Source organism: Neltuma alba, unplaced genomic scaffold (genome assembly GCF_004799145.2).
Source record: "Neltuma alba isolate B1F8T4 unplaced genomic scaffold, ASM479914v2 tig00012839_pilon, whole genome shotgun sequence".
Taxonomy (NCBI): Eukaryota; Viridiplantae; Streptophyta; class Magnoliopsida; order Fabales; family Fabaceae; genus Neltuma; species Neltuma alba.
The window spans coordinates 1-18,921 of NW_021637228.1; the positions used below are offsets into that span (position 1 = coordinate 1).

Below are 18,921 nucleotides of genomic sequence, written 5' to 3' on the forward strand. Positions count from 1 at the left end.
TTTTCGGCTGAGGAGCAGCCTTCTAATTGTCAGGAAGACAGAGGTTCGGTTAGAGGCTGCTGATAGACCTGGGCCAATTGATAACTCCAATATTATGGATAGCAATAGTTGTGAAGACAATAGTCCAGATATTTGCAGAATGTTGGTTGAGGGGGTGGATTATGTTTTAGTTCCTCAAAAAGTTGGGGAAAATTGTTTGAATGGTAATATTTTTTACCTTTACTGCAAATATGATTGCTGCTTTTTTTTATCAGGAGAAGTGCGTAGCATGTCTAGATGAAAGAATGATTTAATGCACCTGTAGTCTTAAAAGGATGCAGATAACAATACATTTTATCTTCATTGTTGTATTTTCAAGGAGTCACATGATTAGCCATATTTTAGGACATGATGCAATTAGTGACAGGTTGTTCTAGGGGTTTAAGGCTACGCAATTTCTGATGTTGGACTCTTTTAGTCTCTTTCTAATGGGCATTCAAGGGGCATGGCCAACTTTCTCTCAAAAACTAACTATTGGGGTGGGAGAATGAACCCACTTAAATCCATCCTGGTTTTAGTTCTTAATGCTCAAAATTCACATCAAACATTCCACTAAAAAAAAAAAAAAGACACATCAAACCTAAGGATGTCTTCGACAAATTGTGCGGGTACTAATCAAGTTTTCTTCTTAGATGATTAATATTGCTTGAGTTCTAGGATTAACTGCTTAACTACAACTGTCTAGGTACAAAGGTGGACCAGCATTACCAAGGAAGCTGATTTCACAGGGTATTGGGCACAAGCAATACAATGTTGAGGTTTACCCGCTTTGTCTAAAAGTGACTGATGCTAGAGATGACAGCATGTCAATAGTAAAAATGAGCAAAAAGGTAGAAACTGTTTCATTGTAGGCTCTTTTGTTCTTAGTTTCTTCACTCTGATTCTTAGAAAAATGGCTGCTTTGGACTCTGCGGATGTCACAGCATGCTTACTGTATGAAGTGGTTATATCTATCTGAAAAATTGCATTTTTCTTACATGTATTTGAGATTTATATCATAGATCATCTTGTGCACTGCTATTAAAGCATGAATTAAGTTTTGACGGATGAATATTTTAAGAGCATGGTCTACATGATATGATTTTTTTGATTTGGTGTACAAGGCCTTTTACTTATGTTGAATCTTGAAACACAAGACTGCCGATTGAATAATTTTTCCATCTGGTCTGGATTTTTTCTCTTTCTTCTAAATGAGTAAATTATTAGAATAAATAGATTATCATTGTGGTTCTTATCTTAGTTACATGTGATGTATTTCAGGCTACCATAAATGAGCTTTATGAGACTGTGTGCAAACTGAGAGGGGTGGAGCGACAAAAGGTGCTTTCTTCCTTGCTTTCTTTCTGGCAAGTGTTTTTGTGTGTGTGTGTGTGTGTAATTTGTTACAAAAATCTTATAGTGCGAACCATGTAGCGGTCTTTCTTAGTGGGATAAGGCTTCTTGTTATTATTATAGAATGTTACAGTTCCTCATACTTTGTTTATTTGATTTTGTTGGTTTCAAATAATATTAACAGGCCTGTATTTGGGACTACTTCAATAAGGAAAAGAGTTCATTGCTGAATTTCTCAGACCGGACATTGGAGGATGCAAATTTGTTGATGGACCATGATGTAAGTAGCCTGGAGATATGTTTCCCTTCACAATTTATTTTGACTTGGTAATGAAACTAAATCTGATTTGTGTTATATGATTGGTTTGTGTATGTCCTGTAAATGATATGATATTCCCTATCATTTGAGTCGTGCATTTTTATGCCATTTGAATCTATGTTTGAAAGCCAAAATCTCCTTTAATCAGAAATGAAGGGGAAAAGATAACGAGATATGGAAAATATTTTGGTTTTGGTTCCTCTGTAGAAGTTCTTTTCTTCCTATTGATTCTATAGAAGTTGTAATGCTCCTGATTTTACTTTTGCTCACAGATTCTTCTGGAAGTCCCACTTGACAGGGATCAGTCTTCTCATTCTGGCATTGAGTCAATGGGAAAGGATTTAGCTTTGGTACCATTAGAACCTTCAAGGTCATCTGTGTCAATTGCCGGGGGACCTACTATAACAAATGGTCATTCCGCTGGATCTAGTAACTATTTGTATCCGGGAACCTCTTTAAACTCAACATCAATGGATATGGATCATAAACATGATGTTTTAGAGGAGAAAAGAATGGACTGGCAGGATTGCAGAACCTGGGCAATACATGCTTCATGAATAGTGCTATTCAATGTCTCGTCCATACTCCACCTCTTGCCAAATATTTCCTGCAAGATTACAGTGAGGAGATCAATGTGGACAATCCTTTGGGAATGCATGTAGGTGATTGTTTCCACATGCTTTTGGTCACATCAGTGTCCTATGATTTCATGAAATGTTGAATAAAATGGTTTTGTTCCAATACACTATCACATTCTGAATTCTAACATATATAGCTGATGCGCAGGGTGAGTTAGCCATTGCATTTGGTGAATTGTTGAGAAAACTGTGGTCCTCTGGTCGGAGTGCTGTTCCACCCCGTGCATTTAAGGGAAAACTGGCTCGATTTGCTCCGCAATTCAGTGGTTACAATCAGCATGATTCTCAGGTTGGTTTTCTCGAGAGAAAAAGAAAAGAACTGGGAGAAATTCAAGCAAACTTTTTTTGGTTGATAATTTTGATAGTATGAGAAAGAAACAATTGCAAATAAAATGTTGTGCCCCTCTTCGTTTGGTAAATTTCAAATATTCAAGACACATATCTCGTCATGAAACATAAGCCAGAAGGTTCCTTTCGTTACATTTTCTATGTACTTGATTCAGTTGAATTGCCTTTTTCTAAGAAAATGTTTTCTGCCGTCTGTTGTACCTTGAGTATTGGAGAAGTCATTTATTTAGTTTTAGAGGCTCTTTTAATCTGTGTTTCTCTGTTTTTTAAGAATTAGAGTGCAATTACTTTCGGAAAGGTCTGATGTACCCTGGTTTTGCTATTAGACCATCACATATTGTGAAAACACGGTTTTGGTCTTTCTCCCTTTCTTCGTAAGTATTACCCATGCTGGAATAGACCTTTAATGATAAAGTTACTGAGGATTAGCTATATTTTGTGGAAAAATTGGCAGTTATTGGCCATGCATGTGTGATGCTGTAGTGGTTTTTGATGCTGACAGGGTAACGTTTTCAAATAAAAGCTTAAGGTATTATTTGGGATGTTTGCTGGATATTGTTGGGTGGTTTGATTCTGTTGACTGGTTGCTAAACGACCAAGTGACTGGAGGGTTGAGAAACTCAGTGAATTTGATTTTCCCTTGATTGCCCTTATGTTTGAGAAATAAATTGTGTTCGAATGTGTCTTCCCTTGAGAACTTAGTCAGCACTAAGTTAGGTGGTCTAAATGAAATGCAATTACTGATTGAATTTTAGCCCTTTTCTTTAATTTTTTTTTTTTTTAAAGTTTCCTATATCTTTTCAATGTAGAAATACTTCTTGGTCATCCTGTCAACTACTGGGCTTAAAATTTCAAACAAGAGTGTTATTTAATGATTATTCTTTGGTTTAAATATAGCCATGATTTCATCTTGCCATAATTGTGCTGTCTTTCTTCAGGAATTACTTGCCTTTTTATTGGATGGGCTGCATGAAGATTTGAATCGTGTGAAACAAAAGCCTTATATTGAAATGAAGGACTCAGATGGTAGGCCAGATGAAGAAGTTGCATATGAGTGTTGGAAAAATCACATTGCTCGGAATGATTCATTGATTGTTGATGTATGCCAAGTGAGTGCTTCTATCTATCCCCCCAATTTATTATCTAAATTGCAGCTGCCTTCTCAAAGAAGCAGAAAATACATCAATTATGTTTTTAGTCACTTGTGATTTCTTTTAGCATCTACTTTTCTGTACCTTTGTTCGTGGTCCTTATTTTGTAGATTTCACTGTGATTTGCATCCTTCTCTAGAATCTGTGAATTTGATTTGGGCGACAAACCTTGTTAATTTTTAATTAGTTCTGTTAAGCTTGACAAGATAAAGTTTGAAGCGCATGCAGGATGCCTTTGCTAAGGCTCATTATAATTGTTATTTGGCGATACTATGTTCAGGGTCAATACAAGTCAACGCTGGTCTGTCCTGTCTGTGGCAAAGTCTCAATCACTTTTGATCCCTTTATGTACTTATCTCTGCCACTGCCTTCTACCATTACAAGAACTATGACATTGACAGTCTTCTATGGTGATGGAAGTGGTCTTCCAATGCCATACACCGTGACAGTTTTAAAACACGGTTCCTGTAGAGATCTTTGCCATGCTTTGAGCACTGCGTGTTGCTTGAAGAGTGATGAGATGCTTTTGCTTGCAGAGGTAATACATCTTGAAAAATCATGTTTAGTTTTGGATCTATGTATGGCATCGGTTCTATTGTTTGATGTTGCATATGCCTTGCTCTTAGGTTTACGATCACAAGATTTATAGATACCTGGAGAACCTGTTGGAACCACTGGCTACAATAAAGGATGATGAACATATTGTGGCTTACCGATTGAAAAAAGGAGCTCAGAAAACAAAACTAGAAATAATTCATCGATATCTAGATAGGTAAGCTTACTATTTTGGTGCATGGTTTCACATTGTTCTCTTGAAATATCATAAAGCTCTGGATTCGTTACCATTTAATGGTATTTTTTTATCGTCTGAAATAAAGTAATTGTTGATTCAAACCAAAAACTTTGAGGAGATATTTATCTAGGTTATATTAACTGAAAGGCTTTCACTTTGATCCTCGAGTGTTTATGCTGTGATAATGTGATATAATGTGGATATTCAGTTATACATAGTCATTTTGTTATATAATGTTGTTGGGAGCCAAAGTTGATTTTGATTTCTCAAAATGCAAAAGGAACTGATCTTGTAATTTTTCAGAACTTCTAATTTTTAATAATTCTGGTATGCTCGTTCCAAATAGCCTCTTTGTGAGAGCAGAAACTGTTATTCAATCTGGAAGGTGGTCATGGCAGATGAATGCTACCTGCCCCTTTCTTTGTGAGAGCAGAAACTGTTATTCAATCATCTTTCACGGCAGCATGTGTCTTGAAAATAAGGATTTCTGGGCAAATAGGAAACAAAATTGAAGTAGTTAATTTTCTAATGCATTATGGTGAGACAATGAGCGTACAGATGTGGTACCTGCCTTCATTAATATGCATCTCCTATCCTTCATTATATTTCTTAAAACTGCAATCTGTTGGAAGATTATTTTCCTAGAATATTTATAATGCGCTGCTTAGGGTCACCGTTGCTGGGTGTTTTAAGCTCTACAGATTCTTGTAGGTGCCATTGTATGATTGAAGTTGATACTTGCTACTCAGGATTTCTCATGGGACTCTAACCACAAACATATGCTTATGAGGCTTAATGAGAGAGAGAGGAGAGGGAGAGGGATGTTTTCCATAGCATGACTGCAGAACTGAATGTTAGAGAGATTTCACTGACTTGTTCCTGATGCATTTGCAAAGCATATGCTTTCATTACTTTATTCTTGGTTGATCTAAATGCTTCAATTACCCAGATGTTCGCTGGACAATACCAAGGGTGGAGAGAGGAAGCTCTTTGGAACTCCCTTGGTGACTTATTTGGCAGAGGAGCCTCTATATGGGGCCAACATTGAGACCTATGTTGACAGAATGCTGTTGCCTCTAAGAAGAGCTTATTCTTCTAACTCTCATAACGAAAAGGAAAATGGTTTCTTAGCAGGTGGTGGTAATCAAGTAAATGAATCCAATACGGAATGTGTACCAAGGTACCAGACAAGTGACGGCCAAAAAAAACCGGGGAATCCCAGTGGGGAGATGTCTTTCCAGCTTGTTTTATCTTCAGATAGACCTTTGAGCTGTGCTCTCATAGAGAAGGATTCTCCTATAAAACCTGGTCCAATTATTAGAGTTTTTCTTGACTGGACTGATAAAGAACATGAGTTATATGATGCCAGCTATCTCAGGGATCTGCCTGAGGTTCACAAGACAGGCTTTACTGTGAAAAAAACCCGGCAAGAAGCCATTTCTTTATTTTCATGCTTGGAGGCATTTTTAACTGAAGAGCCTTTGGGCCCTGATGACATGTGGTAAGAGGGGCTAAATTTCCTTTAATTGGACCTTCATGTGATAACGAGCTTTTGGAAAATATATTCATCTAACCTATCCTTAAAATATTTAATCAGGTACTGTCCTAGATGCAAGGAGCACAGACAAGCTACCAAGAAACTAGACTTGTGGAAATTGCCAGATATACTCGTATTTCACTTAAAGAGATTCTCATACAGCAGATATTTGAAAAACAAACTCGACACATTTGTAAATTTTCCCATCCACAATCTCAATTTGACCAAATACGTGAAAAGCAATGATGGACAGTCTTGCGTTTATGACCTTTACGCAATCAGCAACCATTATGGAGGCCTAGGGGGTGGGCACTACACTGCCTACGCAAAGGTAAGTGATCTCTTGATTTTTAATCCTACTGGATTTTGTGAAGGTTATTGCTTTTCTAACCTGTGTCATTACACCCGTTTGGTATGCTTTATTTGACGCCGCTTTTCACTAAATCAATCTTGTACAGTTGATCGATGAAAACCGATGGTATCATTTCGATGACAGTCATGTCACCCCGGTGGCTGAAGCGGAAATTAAATCTTCAGCCGCTTATGTGTTATTTTATCAAAGAGTAGCCTCAACGGAGGGGGAGACATCTAAGGGTCACACAATTTCTTGAAGGCAATGACTGATGACTCTGCGTTATTCCCTGATTTTCCTCCTTGTCAGGATGTTGGAACTTATGCCAGTCAGAGCATAGTTTTCTGGTGCATAGTTATGTCGTTATTCAGTGCAAACTGGGTCGCCTAGATCCTGAAGACACAGTACCATTGCGCTAGGCATGGCGGTTAGTAAAATTTTTTTGGCGAGGATCCAGCCAAAACATGGAGGGTTGGTGTAGGATTAATCATCTATTCCTGTATGATTGACAGAATTTCTAGTTAGAAAAATTTTGGCAGCCTACGAAATTGCTCATTGATTGATTTTCTGGTATTTCATTTGATTGTATGGGGCAAAATATGATTATCGCTGTTATAACAAGCATACCCTGAATGTAGCTTCGCGTTTGAGGAAGAATTTGTACCAAACTTTTCCTTATTCTTGGTTTTGGGGAATCTGTAACCGAACATATGTTAGCCTACTTACAATGCATGTGAGATAAGCAGCATCTAATGTGCTATTTCTGTTGGTTAATATAAAAAAATTAATAAATTACTTAATTATTAATATATATTACATGATTTTTTTAAGGCAGTTGTATATTATTATATTATATATGAATTAAGGTAGTTGTATATTGTTATATTATATATGAATTTATAGATGAGCCGATTTAGTTAGGAGAAAAATGAACTTCAAAGTAATTGAATAATTTTTTTGATCTCTTCCAATTAATCATTTGAGTTTTATATTAATGAGTTGAATTATTTAATTTGAGTCTAAAGGTGCCTTGGGACAAATGCCGCAACCGATGTTCCCTTAAAGGGGACTGTGCGTGTCTCGAGATGGCACAGACAGACGAACTCAGAATTTAAGGAGTTGAACTGATAGGTTCGAACAAACAAAAAACTTGAGTCATGATGATACCTAAGAGAAGTTAGAAGATGCTGAAAGAAGATTAGATTAAATATTTAACAATATTTTAACATAATTTGTGCTCTTAAATTGTGGAACGAAAAGCTGACTTATTTAGCAAAATGTTTGATGATAACTGAGTCAAAAATGAGTAATACTTTTTATTTTCACAAGCGTAACAAGCTATTAACTGAAGCAGATCCCCCCCCCCCACCTGGACAATTGAAGGAGAATACGCTATCAACCGCTTTAGTTGCTCGGCAGTGATATGAGAATATTTTGTGCTGTGTCGGGCCATGAAGTCCAAAGCATGCTTTTCGAGGAACGTTTGTTTCAATAGAGCTAGAGAACTCAGCCACAACTTGGGAGTTGGGATTATAACTGATTTAGGGAAATATCTAGGGGTTTCCCTGCTCCATAAAAGAGTGACAAAGGCTATGTATTTCCTTGTCACTCAGCGTGTTCGTGCCCGGCTAGCTTCTTGGAAGAGCAACTTTCTCTCAATGGCAGGACGATCAACACTTATTAAGTCAGTTATCTTCGTACTTCCAAGTTACTATATGTAGACAATGCTTCTTCCCAAATGTGTCCTTAAAGAAATAGAGAAAGCAAGCAGGAAGTTTTTATGGAACCAAAATCCGACAGGGCAGAAAATGCATTTAATCTTGTGGGACAGAATTAAACAGGATAAGATGAATGGAGGGCTAGGAATGAAAGATCTTCAAAGGCAGAATATCACTTTTATTATGAAGCTGTATTGGGGAATCCTTATTAAGCCTGGAGCACTGTGGGTGCAATGCTTGAGAAATAAATATAAATGTAGTGATGGAATGTACCCTGTGGTTTGCAAAAAACAGAATGCCTCAACAATTTGGAATAGCATCGCAAAAGTGTGGGACCAATTCTATCAAGGTGTGGGGTGGCGCATTGAAAGCAGCAATCAAACCCACTTCTGGTGGGATCTATGGACACCGATAGAAATACCACTGATACACCTAGCAGGAAGAAATATAGCAAACATTACTCCTGGTGAAAAGGTGAGCCAATTCATCCTCCCTAACGGTCTTTGGAACATACATAGGTGGAGGGACTTCTTCCCATGAAGTTGTTGCAATGCTAGAGAAGATGAAGGTACCGAGTAGCAGTGAGGAAGACAAATTCAATTGGTGACCAGCTATTGATGGGAATTTCAGTGTTAAGACTGCCTACAATATGGTTTTCAAAAATGCTCACACAGATATTAGAGCTCAGTGGAAGACAATTTGGAAACTTCCGGTGCCAGAGAAAATGAAATTTTTCATTGGGCAAGCAATTCAAGAGAGACTTCCTACCAATGCACTTCAAAAACAAAGAGGCATCCAAACTAGTGAAGAGTGTCCTTTTGAGTGTTTAAGGGAGGAAAACACTTTACATATTCTAAGAGATTATGAAATTGCCAGAGAAGTCTGGATGAAGGAGAACCTTTCAAAAGGAGCGGGAAATACGTACTTCTCAAAGTGGATATGGGCCAAGGTCTCTACCACAACATGCTGGCTCATTTGGAAGAACAGATGCAGAGGTGTACTTGAAGGTTGACGATACTCAGCCAAGGAAGTTAGGCACACAATACTCTACTAGTTAATGGAGACTACGGAAAGAGAAAGACTACAGCACATAATTTTTAGTCCTACAGTGAATAGCGAAGAAACTTGGAGGCCCCCACCAGAAGGCTTTGTGAGACCTGACGTAGATGGCTTAGTTAGTCAAAGATACATCAAGTAGATGGTGCATAGGTTTTCAGAGACGACTGGGACTCCTCCCACTGACTGCGACTGAATTGATGGCCTTGCTAAAAGGTCTGCAGATGTATAAACAGCAAGGATTCAGCAAGATCATGGTTTTCATTGATTCTATAGAAGCCATTAGGCTGATTGAAACTGAAGGAGGAGCAAATCACTTTTTGCATACTGAGATAGCCGAGATCAAAGAACTAATCTATTCATATTGGGATATTAGCATCAAATATGCACCAAGGAATGCACTCTAATATGCAAATCTAATGGCCAAAAAGGCACCACTCATATATGAAGAAATGGTCTATTAGCAAAACCCCCCATAGGAGTGCTTAACACGACTACAAGACGATATGGCTTTAGCTAATATGTCAGCTACAAACTATTAAATCAAGTTTTCTTGCCTTGTATTATTCAAGAAGAAGAAGAAGAAGGCGGAAGCGTGCTAGCAAACTTTTTTGTGGGTTACTCCAGTGTGGGCAAGGGAAAGCTCAATCACTAGAGGCTTGAAACCGGAGTCTACCTGGACGATGATGAAGGCTATAATTCAAATATGGATGATGGATCATTGATCAGTGCATGTTAACGGCAATTTTTGATGATGTTAGCACTTATTTAACAGCAGGGATTTTGAAAGTTTAAGGAGTCAATAAAAAACAAAGTGTAGGGACTTAATTCAAAATTGAGGTAAATTATAATGACCTCCAAATTCATTTTCACTTAAATTAATAGTACAAAGTAAATTTAAAAATGTAACACTAGACTCCCTCCCATCCATGGCCCCAAAAAAAAAAAAAACTCTGATTGTAAAATGGAAGTCAATAATAAATAAATAAAAGCAGTACAACATTATTTTACTTCTAAGACCCAGACTCGTGGCAAGGTATAACTGCAAAGTCTAAGTATCTGGAGGCCCAAATCATGATGACGCAGACTTCCATTATGAATCCAAGTGGGCAACGAATCCAATGACGAGTTAGTCGCGCCTTGTTACCCGGGCTTGATAAAGTTCAAGAACACCACCAGTAGCGTACAAGCAAAGGAAAGATGACAGTATGGCTCCTCCCTCTCTCTCCTCCATTCTGACTCACCACTTTACTCTCTCTCTTCTTTTTCCACCGCCAACACTAACACTGCTATTTCTTTTTCCGTTTTTTTTTCCCCAGATTCTGACAGCTGGATTATGGAAAAGAATGTTCACAACCTGTAAAAGATCAGCTTCAGCATCGCCCATGGCAGCAAAAAGGATACAGGCCAAAACAAATGGTAACTCTCCTGAAACAGTTCAAGCAAACATAAATGTCAGTCCAAGAAATTTGCAGTTTCGGTATCAAGAAGTGATCTGATTCATCTGAGATAGATATAACAAAAAAAATTAGTATGACAGAACGGGAAACTCTGTTTCATTTTGACTCAACGATCATCAACTTCGTCACATGGGGGTGGGTGGTTTTGTTTTACCAAATCTTATCGACACTTCCGACCTAAGACACATGTCCACAATTACGCTCCATTCAACATCTGATTTAAATGGTAAGGCATATACGTAGGACCACTAGTCAGTAGTCTCTACGACACGTACCTAACAGTGCCATGTGCTACAGAGCCTAGAGAAAAAGTGAACCAAAAGAAAGGAAAGGAAGCGAAAGGGGAATCGAATCCTGCCTAGTTTTTTGCTTTGAAAATTAAAATAATTAAAAAATGGCAAGCAACTGAACGAACCTGAGCGGAGGAAATGGCCATGTAACCGGTGGAGGAAGTGGTAGGCAACGGCGGAGTGCCTGAATCAGGGGTGGTGGTGGTGGAGGAGGAGGAGGAGGATCCGGCAGGAGAAGTGGGGGAGGAGGAGGAGGAAGTGTTGGTAGAGACGTCACTTCCAGATAAGCCGAGGGAATACGCCGGAGTGCCATCGGGATTAAAAAGACCGTAATTCCTCTCGGAAGTCGGTCCGGGCTTCATATTCTCATTGAAGAGCGCAAAGACGTAAATATTCAAATCGCTGTTAGGCTTCATGGGCGTTCCCTTCTTCTGGTTGTGCGCAATGAGCTTGATCAGATTGCCATTATATTTCTTGGCATTCTCCGGGGTGGCGCCGGCTTCGTCATCGTCTCCTTTGGAAGGCCAGCCAGTCTCTGAAATATGAACTGACAACTTGCCGTAACCCAAAGATGCCAGGGCTGAGTAAACAGCATCAATCTGGGCAAACAACATGTTATCGTAATGCAGATTCGAGGAAGGATCCACAACCCCTTCATTAGGCTGAAACAGTACAAAATCAAGGTCCACTTGCTTGGGATTGGCCTTGTAGGCGAAGTAAGGGTATGCATTTATGAGAAAAGGAGATCCAGTTTTGGCGTGGAAGCTCAAGATGGGAGTGAGGCATGAAGTGAGATCGGAACGAAATGCTCCGGCGGAAGGTGGGTAAGAGGTTTCCAGAACCGCCAGAGAGTGCGTGGTGGTCACCGATACCTGCTTGTCAAGCCCGAGATTGACGAGCGCCGTGTGAACACCCTGCATCGCTGGAAGCAGGCTGTGGCTGAGAGAAGTATCGTTGAAGGTTAAAACCTCGTTTCCCACGAAGATGCAAGTGATCTTGGTGTCCGGCAAGTATGGTTGCACGTTTGATTTAATCCAGGCTTGAGCTTGCTTTGGATCTTGCATCTTTGATAGGTACTCATTCCCCAGCCCTACCATGAATTCAACTCCAGTATTAGCAAATGCACGAAGCACACGCGGATCCGCGTCGTATAGCTTCACCTTGGTGGCGCCGACCGACTTTATCAGCGGCACCACCTCGTCCGGCGAAGGCAGATTGTTTCCTATTTGTCCATAGTTGATCCCAACTGCAGCCACCATTTCCATTTCTGCAAGCACAAATCCTACACTCACCCATGAAAAAATCAACAATGAGATTAACCTTTTCACACGCATAAACGCATCAAACCAAATCATTTACCTTATCTTCGATCACATTACCTGAGATCAAAATTCCTACCGTCCAACAAGAGCTGCCAAGGAATCTAGCAAACTCCATGGATCTTTATTTTGTAGAAAGGCAACAATGAATTGAATGAGTACTATAAATGGGAAAAGAAACAGACACACAACGGTCAAGACGGAAATTGGCAAGATCAGTGAGTACGACAAATCTTCCTAATCTCTTCAATGAGAATTGATCATGAACAACTTAGATGTACTGATCACTGACGTGAATGTGAGACTGGAGAGCAATACTAGTGCCTCTGTCTCTGTCTCTCGGACCCCTCCCACACACACAGCTTGACAGACAGAGACAGAGTAGTTGCAAGTTATAACTAAAACTACGGAAGGTGAAATATTAATAGAATAAGAATAACATTAATTAAATTGTTCAGAAACAGATGCTGAAGGGAAGGAACCAATGAGACTGCCAATCTAATCTGTCTCTGGTTCAGAAAGAAGAAACTTAAGGAGAACAAATTCCCTTAGTCTGATATTATTGTTTAGCGCTCCATGATAAGATATTTTAGGCTCCTGAGAGGCGGCTATTAACAGGAAATTCGGAGTTTAGGATGCTGATCATGTTGACGTGGTTGTGATGGACGGTGATGATGACGACCATCATAATCATAATTGTAACAATGGAGGTTTGGACGCTGCTCCAGTGGGACCCAATCAATTTGTTCCCTCACCACTTTCACATGATCGTCATTTCTCAGATCAAGCCGGCTGTTTACGCTTCCTTTTTTTCTCTTTTTTTTCCTGCCTTTTTGATTGGGTATAACTATTTTTGGGCCATCATATTATTTAATACTCCTTTACAGTTAAGAAACTTGGTCCTGGAGTCCATGGATCATCAGCATCATTATGCTATAATCACTTTGAGTATGTGCGAGGATGGTGCATCTCGCACCGCCTCAAGCCCTCCAGAGTAACTTCTTTCCTTGTTCTTGTATGTTTAGATGAATCCATAGCTGTTCCCAATAAAGCTATATTGTAATTTGTATCCATAAATTTCTAGCTGCTTATTAGCATGAAGCTTTATTTGTACGTTGGATCTGATTAGCTTAGCATTGGAATTCTCTAGTTGTTTACTGTGCTCCCCTCTTTCTGGATTGGGTTTAAAACTAGTTGGCATCAAATGCGAGATTAAAATAAGGCACACATCATATCTTAAAAATAGAGCAACTCTGCAAAACGTACCAGTTCTTAATTCACTTCCAAAAGACCTTACAGCTCCAAGAAAGCACACGACAGCTAGTAATAGCTTTATCCTTTGCTAAGGCCAAAAAAAAAAGAAAAAAGAAAAGAAAAGAAAAGAAAACCCCTTACTGGTTCACCAACCTAAGAACTCGGCGGTGGTGAATTATGGATGGCTAATTATGGCTATATTACTTACAAGTCAAAATGGTAAAGGGCCCGGGGGGGGGGGGGGACGATGCAGTTCAAGGAGTGGCAACGTTTTCCTTAGCAAGTGGAGCAATCTCCGCGCCATCAATTCCAGGTTCGCTGCCAGCTACCTCCATGCTCAGTAGCAGCTTCTCCCATTGCTTGGCTGGTTCCTGTATCACACATTTCAACTGTTAGTTAGAACTTGGATGAAATATGACTCATTTTCCTGATTTGGTTCTGTGATTTGATCACAACACTGACCTTCCATGAAAAGTCCTGGGCCATGCAGTTCTGGATCATCTCCTTCATGACAGGTGTACCGTAGGCCTTGAGGGCTCTTGTGACTGTAGATGCTACCTTGTCCACGTCAGCTGGATCGACGGTATCACACTGTAGAAAACTCAAGGGTTAATAGTCCATTATTTTCACCCCCATCATCAAGAGACAAGGGAATTTGTTTCACTTACTTCTACGTGGAATAGTCCCATGTGGAATCCAGTGTGCCCTTCTTTTACAGTGTCAACAAGTCCACCAGTTGAGGAAACAATGGGCACCTGTTGTGATGCGGCAAACATGAGTGTATAATTAAACATGGAACAGACTGAGAGATGAGATTGATCAGGAGAAAGACATAACAGCCCTACCGTTCCATATGGCATAGAGTGCAACTGAATGAGACCACATGGCTCAAATCTACTTGGGATAATAATGAAATCAGCTCCAGCAATAATCTTGTGAGCCAGGGAGCGTTGAATTTTGCCACTCCTATAGCCTTGTCCGGATACTTCACCTCTAGTTGCTCAAGTTCTGCCTCCATGGGCCTCTTCCCAGTTCCCTGAAGAAATTAGGGACATTTATCATCAGCATTGGCAGTATCAGTACTACGGATGAATATAAACGAATAAGGAGGGTTGTTATTATTATTATTATTATTTTTGGAGGAAGAGAATCTAATGACTTACAAGAACTACGATCTGAACATTCTGATTGATGAACTTGGGGATGGCAGCTGATAGAATGTCTGAACCTTTCTGCTCTTCTAGCCTACCAATGAACCCTATCAAAGGGATGTTCCTATCAACGGGCAAGCCAACTTCTGCTTGAAGGGCTTCCTTCAACAGAGCTTTTGCTTCCATGACCTAAACAGGACAATTATGATGAGCACTGATTTCCTCTGCTCATGACAATTGTGAAGGCAAAAAAATCAGAGGAGGAACTCACAGTTGTTGCATCGTATTTCAAGCCAGTGTACTTGTCAGTTCCTGGGTTCCATTCTTGAATATCCATGCCATTAACAATACCAGTAATGCCAGTTTTACGAATAATGTTGTCCAACTCCACACCCCGTTCTACTCCTGAGATAAGCTCCTGAGCATAGTATGGGCTTACAGTCAAGACTCGGTCTGACTCTAGTATTCCAGCTTTCATCCAGTTAATTTTCCTTCCCTTCGCAGGCTTATCGTATCTGTCAAAGAAAAAATAACCCAAAAAAAAAATGAAAAGAAAAGAAATCAGCACATTTGGTGATAGAATAGTTTACTAGTTATATAAACACAGCATTAAGACCCTTGTTCCAATGAATGTATTGAGAAGTTTTACGTATCGTACCCATCAATAAAGTCAAAGGAGCTCTTGAATTCATTGGGTAAATTGAGAAGAGCAAAGTCGGCAAATGCGTGTCTGCCCTGGTAAGCTATGTTGTGAATACAGAAGACAACCTACCAAGATTGACCAAGGATAGTTAGATTGCACAGAAGTGAAGGGTAAAAAGGTCCAAATGGGAAAATATATATTTGATATAAAATATTCCCTGAGAAGAAAGGAACCCTTACCTTTGCATTTTGGTAAATCCCCCTTGATTTGTACATTGATTTCAAGTAGCATGGAAGAAGAGCACTGTGCCAATCGTTAGCAACAAAGACTACATCTTCCCCTGCAGGACGATAGGAAAAGCTTGTAAACTTCTTTCAGTGATTTATCATAAATCAAAGTTAATAAGGTCAAGGAATCAACAAGGAATGCGCACCATATGGTCCTGAGAAGTATTTACTGCTGTTTAAGTTCAGAACCCTAGGTGCCTCAAGTGCAGCCTGAAATTTATTAAACATTTTTATATAATGAGATGTAGAGTCCAGATGAAGCCAAATACAAGTAGCACTAAACCTATAGTAAGATAGTATAACCATGAAACTCTTAAATTGCATTCTTTCCTCAACATAGAGGTCTATTTTATGAATGTACTCTGCAACCAACGTGATAAAATTAACCCAAAATCGAGTGATCGTATCCACTGCAGTGGGACTAAATACTGAAAGAGAGAGTAGGAATTTATCTCTTTCTTCCCACACCAACGTCAGCTGTTGGGATAATGCAATTCAAATCTGTGCAGCGATATTAAACTCTTGCCTATGCATAGAATAACTTAAGTTTACATCATTTACGAGGTTAGTCAAACGCATTATTAGAGTCGAACCATAGAGACGGCACACAACTCAGAGTAGATTGAAAATAGTGCAACTATGCAGGGGCAATGCAAGCATCAGAACATGATTAGGGGTACAAATCATAAGTTCATAACATATATAATGTGTTAAGCAAAATAATGACCAAGTGAAATATAAGCTAGACGACTTTTGGGCACTTGTCCAAAGAAAAAGTATGGTTTACCATGAAGAATATTAAGAAAGTAAAATTTTTTAAAGGGCATGGTACCTGGCACAACAAGCTAAATCTCAGCTGGTTATCCTTGTAATCCAGTCCAGTCCTGGGACCATAGAGCTTGGACCCGGTTTTGCCCCAGACCTTTCAAATTTGAAATGAGGGAAACATCAATTGAACTGTTCCAGGCATACCAGTCCTGAACCCCATAAATTTTGGTATCACGAAAAATGGTTGATGACAGTAAAATAACTCAAATAACCTTCTCCAAGAACATAGGATGATCAACGAAAACACGGTCCACACCTCGCTTGTAGCAGTGGAAAAATCGGACAGTTTCGTATTTATCTCCAACCTTGATCTGAAAATTGTGTGTGCATAAGTAAAATCATGAACGAGAACATAAGTTAGAAAGCACCAAATGGGCCTAAATATTTACCTCAACTAAGACACTCGTGTCCCATGCGTCTTTGTACTGGTCATAACGGGGTGACACAGTCATAACACGGTGTCCTTTTGCCTGTTTTCATTTGCATAAAGCTTGATCATGAGAATATACATAAATAATCACAGTGAACAAATAGAATGAAATGGGAAGACAGAGAGATTGAAAACTGAAGGAAATCAATTACGGCCAAAGCTGGTGGAAGTCCCCCAACAACATCACCAAGACCACCGGTTTTGCTCCAGGGTCCAACCTCAGCTGCCACGAACACCAAATTCATCCCATGGCCACACAAAATTTTCCCAACAGGCTGTTCTTGATCCTTGCCAGACTCATCTTTGTTCATTCTTGCATTAGCTTTGATTGCATGGGTTCGAACCTTAAGCACGTTCAGAGATCTCAACCCATCATGGGTCACAGCCTGGTTGTAAGCACCAACAAGACATGAATTTGCTTTGGCCTCTGTTTTCTGGCTTCCTTGTTGCCTCAAGCAGGGGCTTCTGGATATTAAAAAGGAGGATCCAGTGAAGGTTGCCATGGATGATATCGTGAATGCGGATCAAGAAGCCTTCTGCAAAAAATAAAAATACAGATTAACAATGATGCATTCTTTAGCAGAGCAAGGAACTCGAGGGGTATAGTATAGCAGTAGTGATGAAAGGCAAGAAAAAATCGAACGATAATAATCGTAGTGATGCAATATAATGGTTGTGATGAACAAATGAAGGAGGGGGGGGGGGATACTAGAACAGTACGTTAAGCCTGAGGTGCAAGAGTGATCAGCGTAACAAGTAACAAAGGTTTAATATTTGTAAATAATGAAGTGAATGAGATTTCAAATATGTGATTCAATTAACATGAAACGAACCCCAGAATCGCAGATTACAAGAGAAGATAGGATCAGACCTGCAACTGCAAGATAATGTAGCTCTGCTGAATGACTCAGGAGAGTATGGAAACGGAAGCTGTGAAAGGTGAACGGCCTCAAACAAGTGTCTTTGCCTCACTCCCACTCACTCACCCTCTCCCACCTCATGAAAGATCCTCCTTTTGTAGAGCCCAGTACCTCGACACGTCCACTCGTGAGTGGTTTTATGATAGGCAGCCTCAAACGTATTTCTCTTATTTCAGTAATTACTTGACTCACAATTAGGACAATCATAATTATAATTCATGGGAATATGCTAAAATGCAAATAAAATATCTCTTTTTTTCTCAATCCCAACCCATTTCCACTGGTCTGCTCACGTGGGCGTGGGACTGTGGCGTTCAACAATTTGCGTACTAACAAGTCTATTCGCGCCCTTAAAAATCTGATTTCTTTTTTTAATGTTCAAGGCGAAAATCAAGTGGCCTTCGATGTGTGACTTGAACGATTCTCAAAAATCAACAACCCCTCACTTAATTTGTTTTGCGATTCCCAAGAAGGAAAATGAAAAATTGCAAAAACCTAGAGAGAAGACGACAAAGTGGTAGGGCCCTCCGCCTCAGGAACGGACGGCAAGAGTGAAGCGAAGGGGAAAGTGGGGGGCCCACTTCCCGCAACATCATAAGAAAGGGACGCCAGAAATCCCACTCATGAATAGCCCCTGCTCTAAGTCTAATTTTCCAAAAATCTGAATTTTGATGGGCTATTTATTTTTCTTATTTTTTGCGGATCGCAGCACAATTTGGCAGAGACAGCCAAATAATTATAATAATACAAACAAAAGAAAGAATACAATGCATTACAAGCTAGAATATGGGACGCACAGAGCAGCGGCTACCTTTAAGCTAAGGGCGCTTGACAATACTAAAAAGTGTTTATAAAAAGTATTTTTTTATAAAATGAAACAAATTTTTTTGTATAGTTATTTTGTCTACTGTAACCAAACACCCTCAAGACTCTTTACCTTAGGCTCACATGAATTATAAGTTCATTTAAGTTATAGATATTTAAGTTTCATTTCTGTGAAGGACATATTAGTTAGTACAAGAAGTATCAAAACATATGAAAAGTATGAATTTAATT

The 18,921-nt window shown here is 39.4% G+C and overlaps 3 protein-coding genes across 5 annotated transcripts; 1 reads left to right on the forward strand and 2 right to left on the reverse strand.

The window, feature by feature from the left end:
- Nucleotides 1-53: 53 nt before the first annotated feature.
- Nucleotides 54-7,269, forward strand: LOC114731633 (ubiquitin carboxyl-terminal hydrolase 10-like; the record flags this gene model as incomplete). Its single annotated transcript, XM_028918847.1, is given in 14 exon segments — nt 54-179; nt 182-203; nt 725-869; nt 1,300-1,359; nt 1,556-1,651; nt 1,963-2,185; nt 2,188-2,348; nt 2,477-2,617; nt 3,615-3,785; nt 4,108-4,365; nt 4,454-4,599; nt 5,570-6,121; nt 6,218-6,488; nt 6,616-7,269. Coding segments are annotated over 14 exon segments (2,525 nt in total), but the record flags the coding sequence as incomplete, so codon positions are not given.
- A 2,821-nt stretch (nt 7,270-10,090) lies between these two features.
- Nucleotides 10,091-12,936, reverse strand: LOC114731627 (glucan endo-1,3-beta-glucosidase 11). Of its 3 annotated transcripts, none has more exons than XM_028918840.1 (3): nt 12,413-12,936; nt 11,159-12,315; nt 10,091-10,711 (listed from the first exon to the last, which is right to left on the reverse strand). In XM_028918840.1, exons 1-3 carry the CDS (start codon nt 12,468-12,470, stop codon nt 10,634-10,636), a joined length of 1,293 nt encoding a protein of 430 aa, XP_028774673.1. In that variant the 5' UTR covers nt 12,471-12,936; the 3' UTR covers nt 10,091-10,633. The 3 variants fall into 3 exon arrangements, with proteins under 3 accessions (XP_028774673.1, XP_028774674.1, XP_028774672.1); XM_028918841.1 differs by having other exon boundaries at nt 11,159-12,300; nt 12,393-12,936; XM_028918839.1 differs by having other exon boundaries at nt 11,159-12,936.
- Nucleotides 12,937-13,584: 648 nt separating this feature from the next.
- On the reverse strand, nt 13,585-17,998 carry LOC114731626 (granule-bound starch synthase 1, chloroplastic/amyloplastic-like). The gene is given in 15 exon segments (XM_028918838.1): nt 13,585-13,977; nt 14,069-14,197; nt 14,275-14,361; nt 14,452-14,549; nt 14,552-14,642; nt 14,770-14,946; nt 15,029-15,272; nt 15,416-15,525; nt 15,640-15,740; nt 15,834-15,897; nt 16,520-16,609; nt 16,728-16,826; nt 16,905-16,985; nt 17,098-17,481; nt 17,817-17,998. Coding segments are annotated over 14 exon segments (1,839 nt in total). The 5' UTR covers nt 17,449-17,481; nt 17,817-17,998; the 3' UTR covers nt 13,585-13,860.
- Between the last annotated feature and the right edge of the window lie 923 nt (nt 17,999-18,921).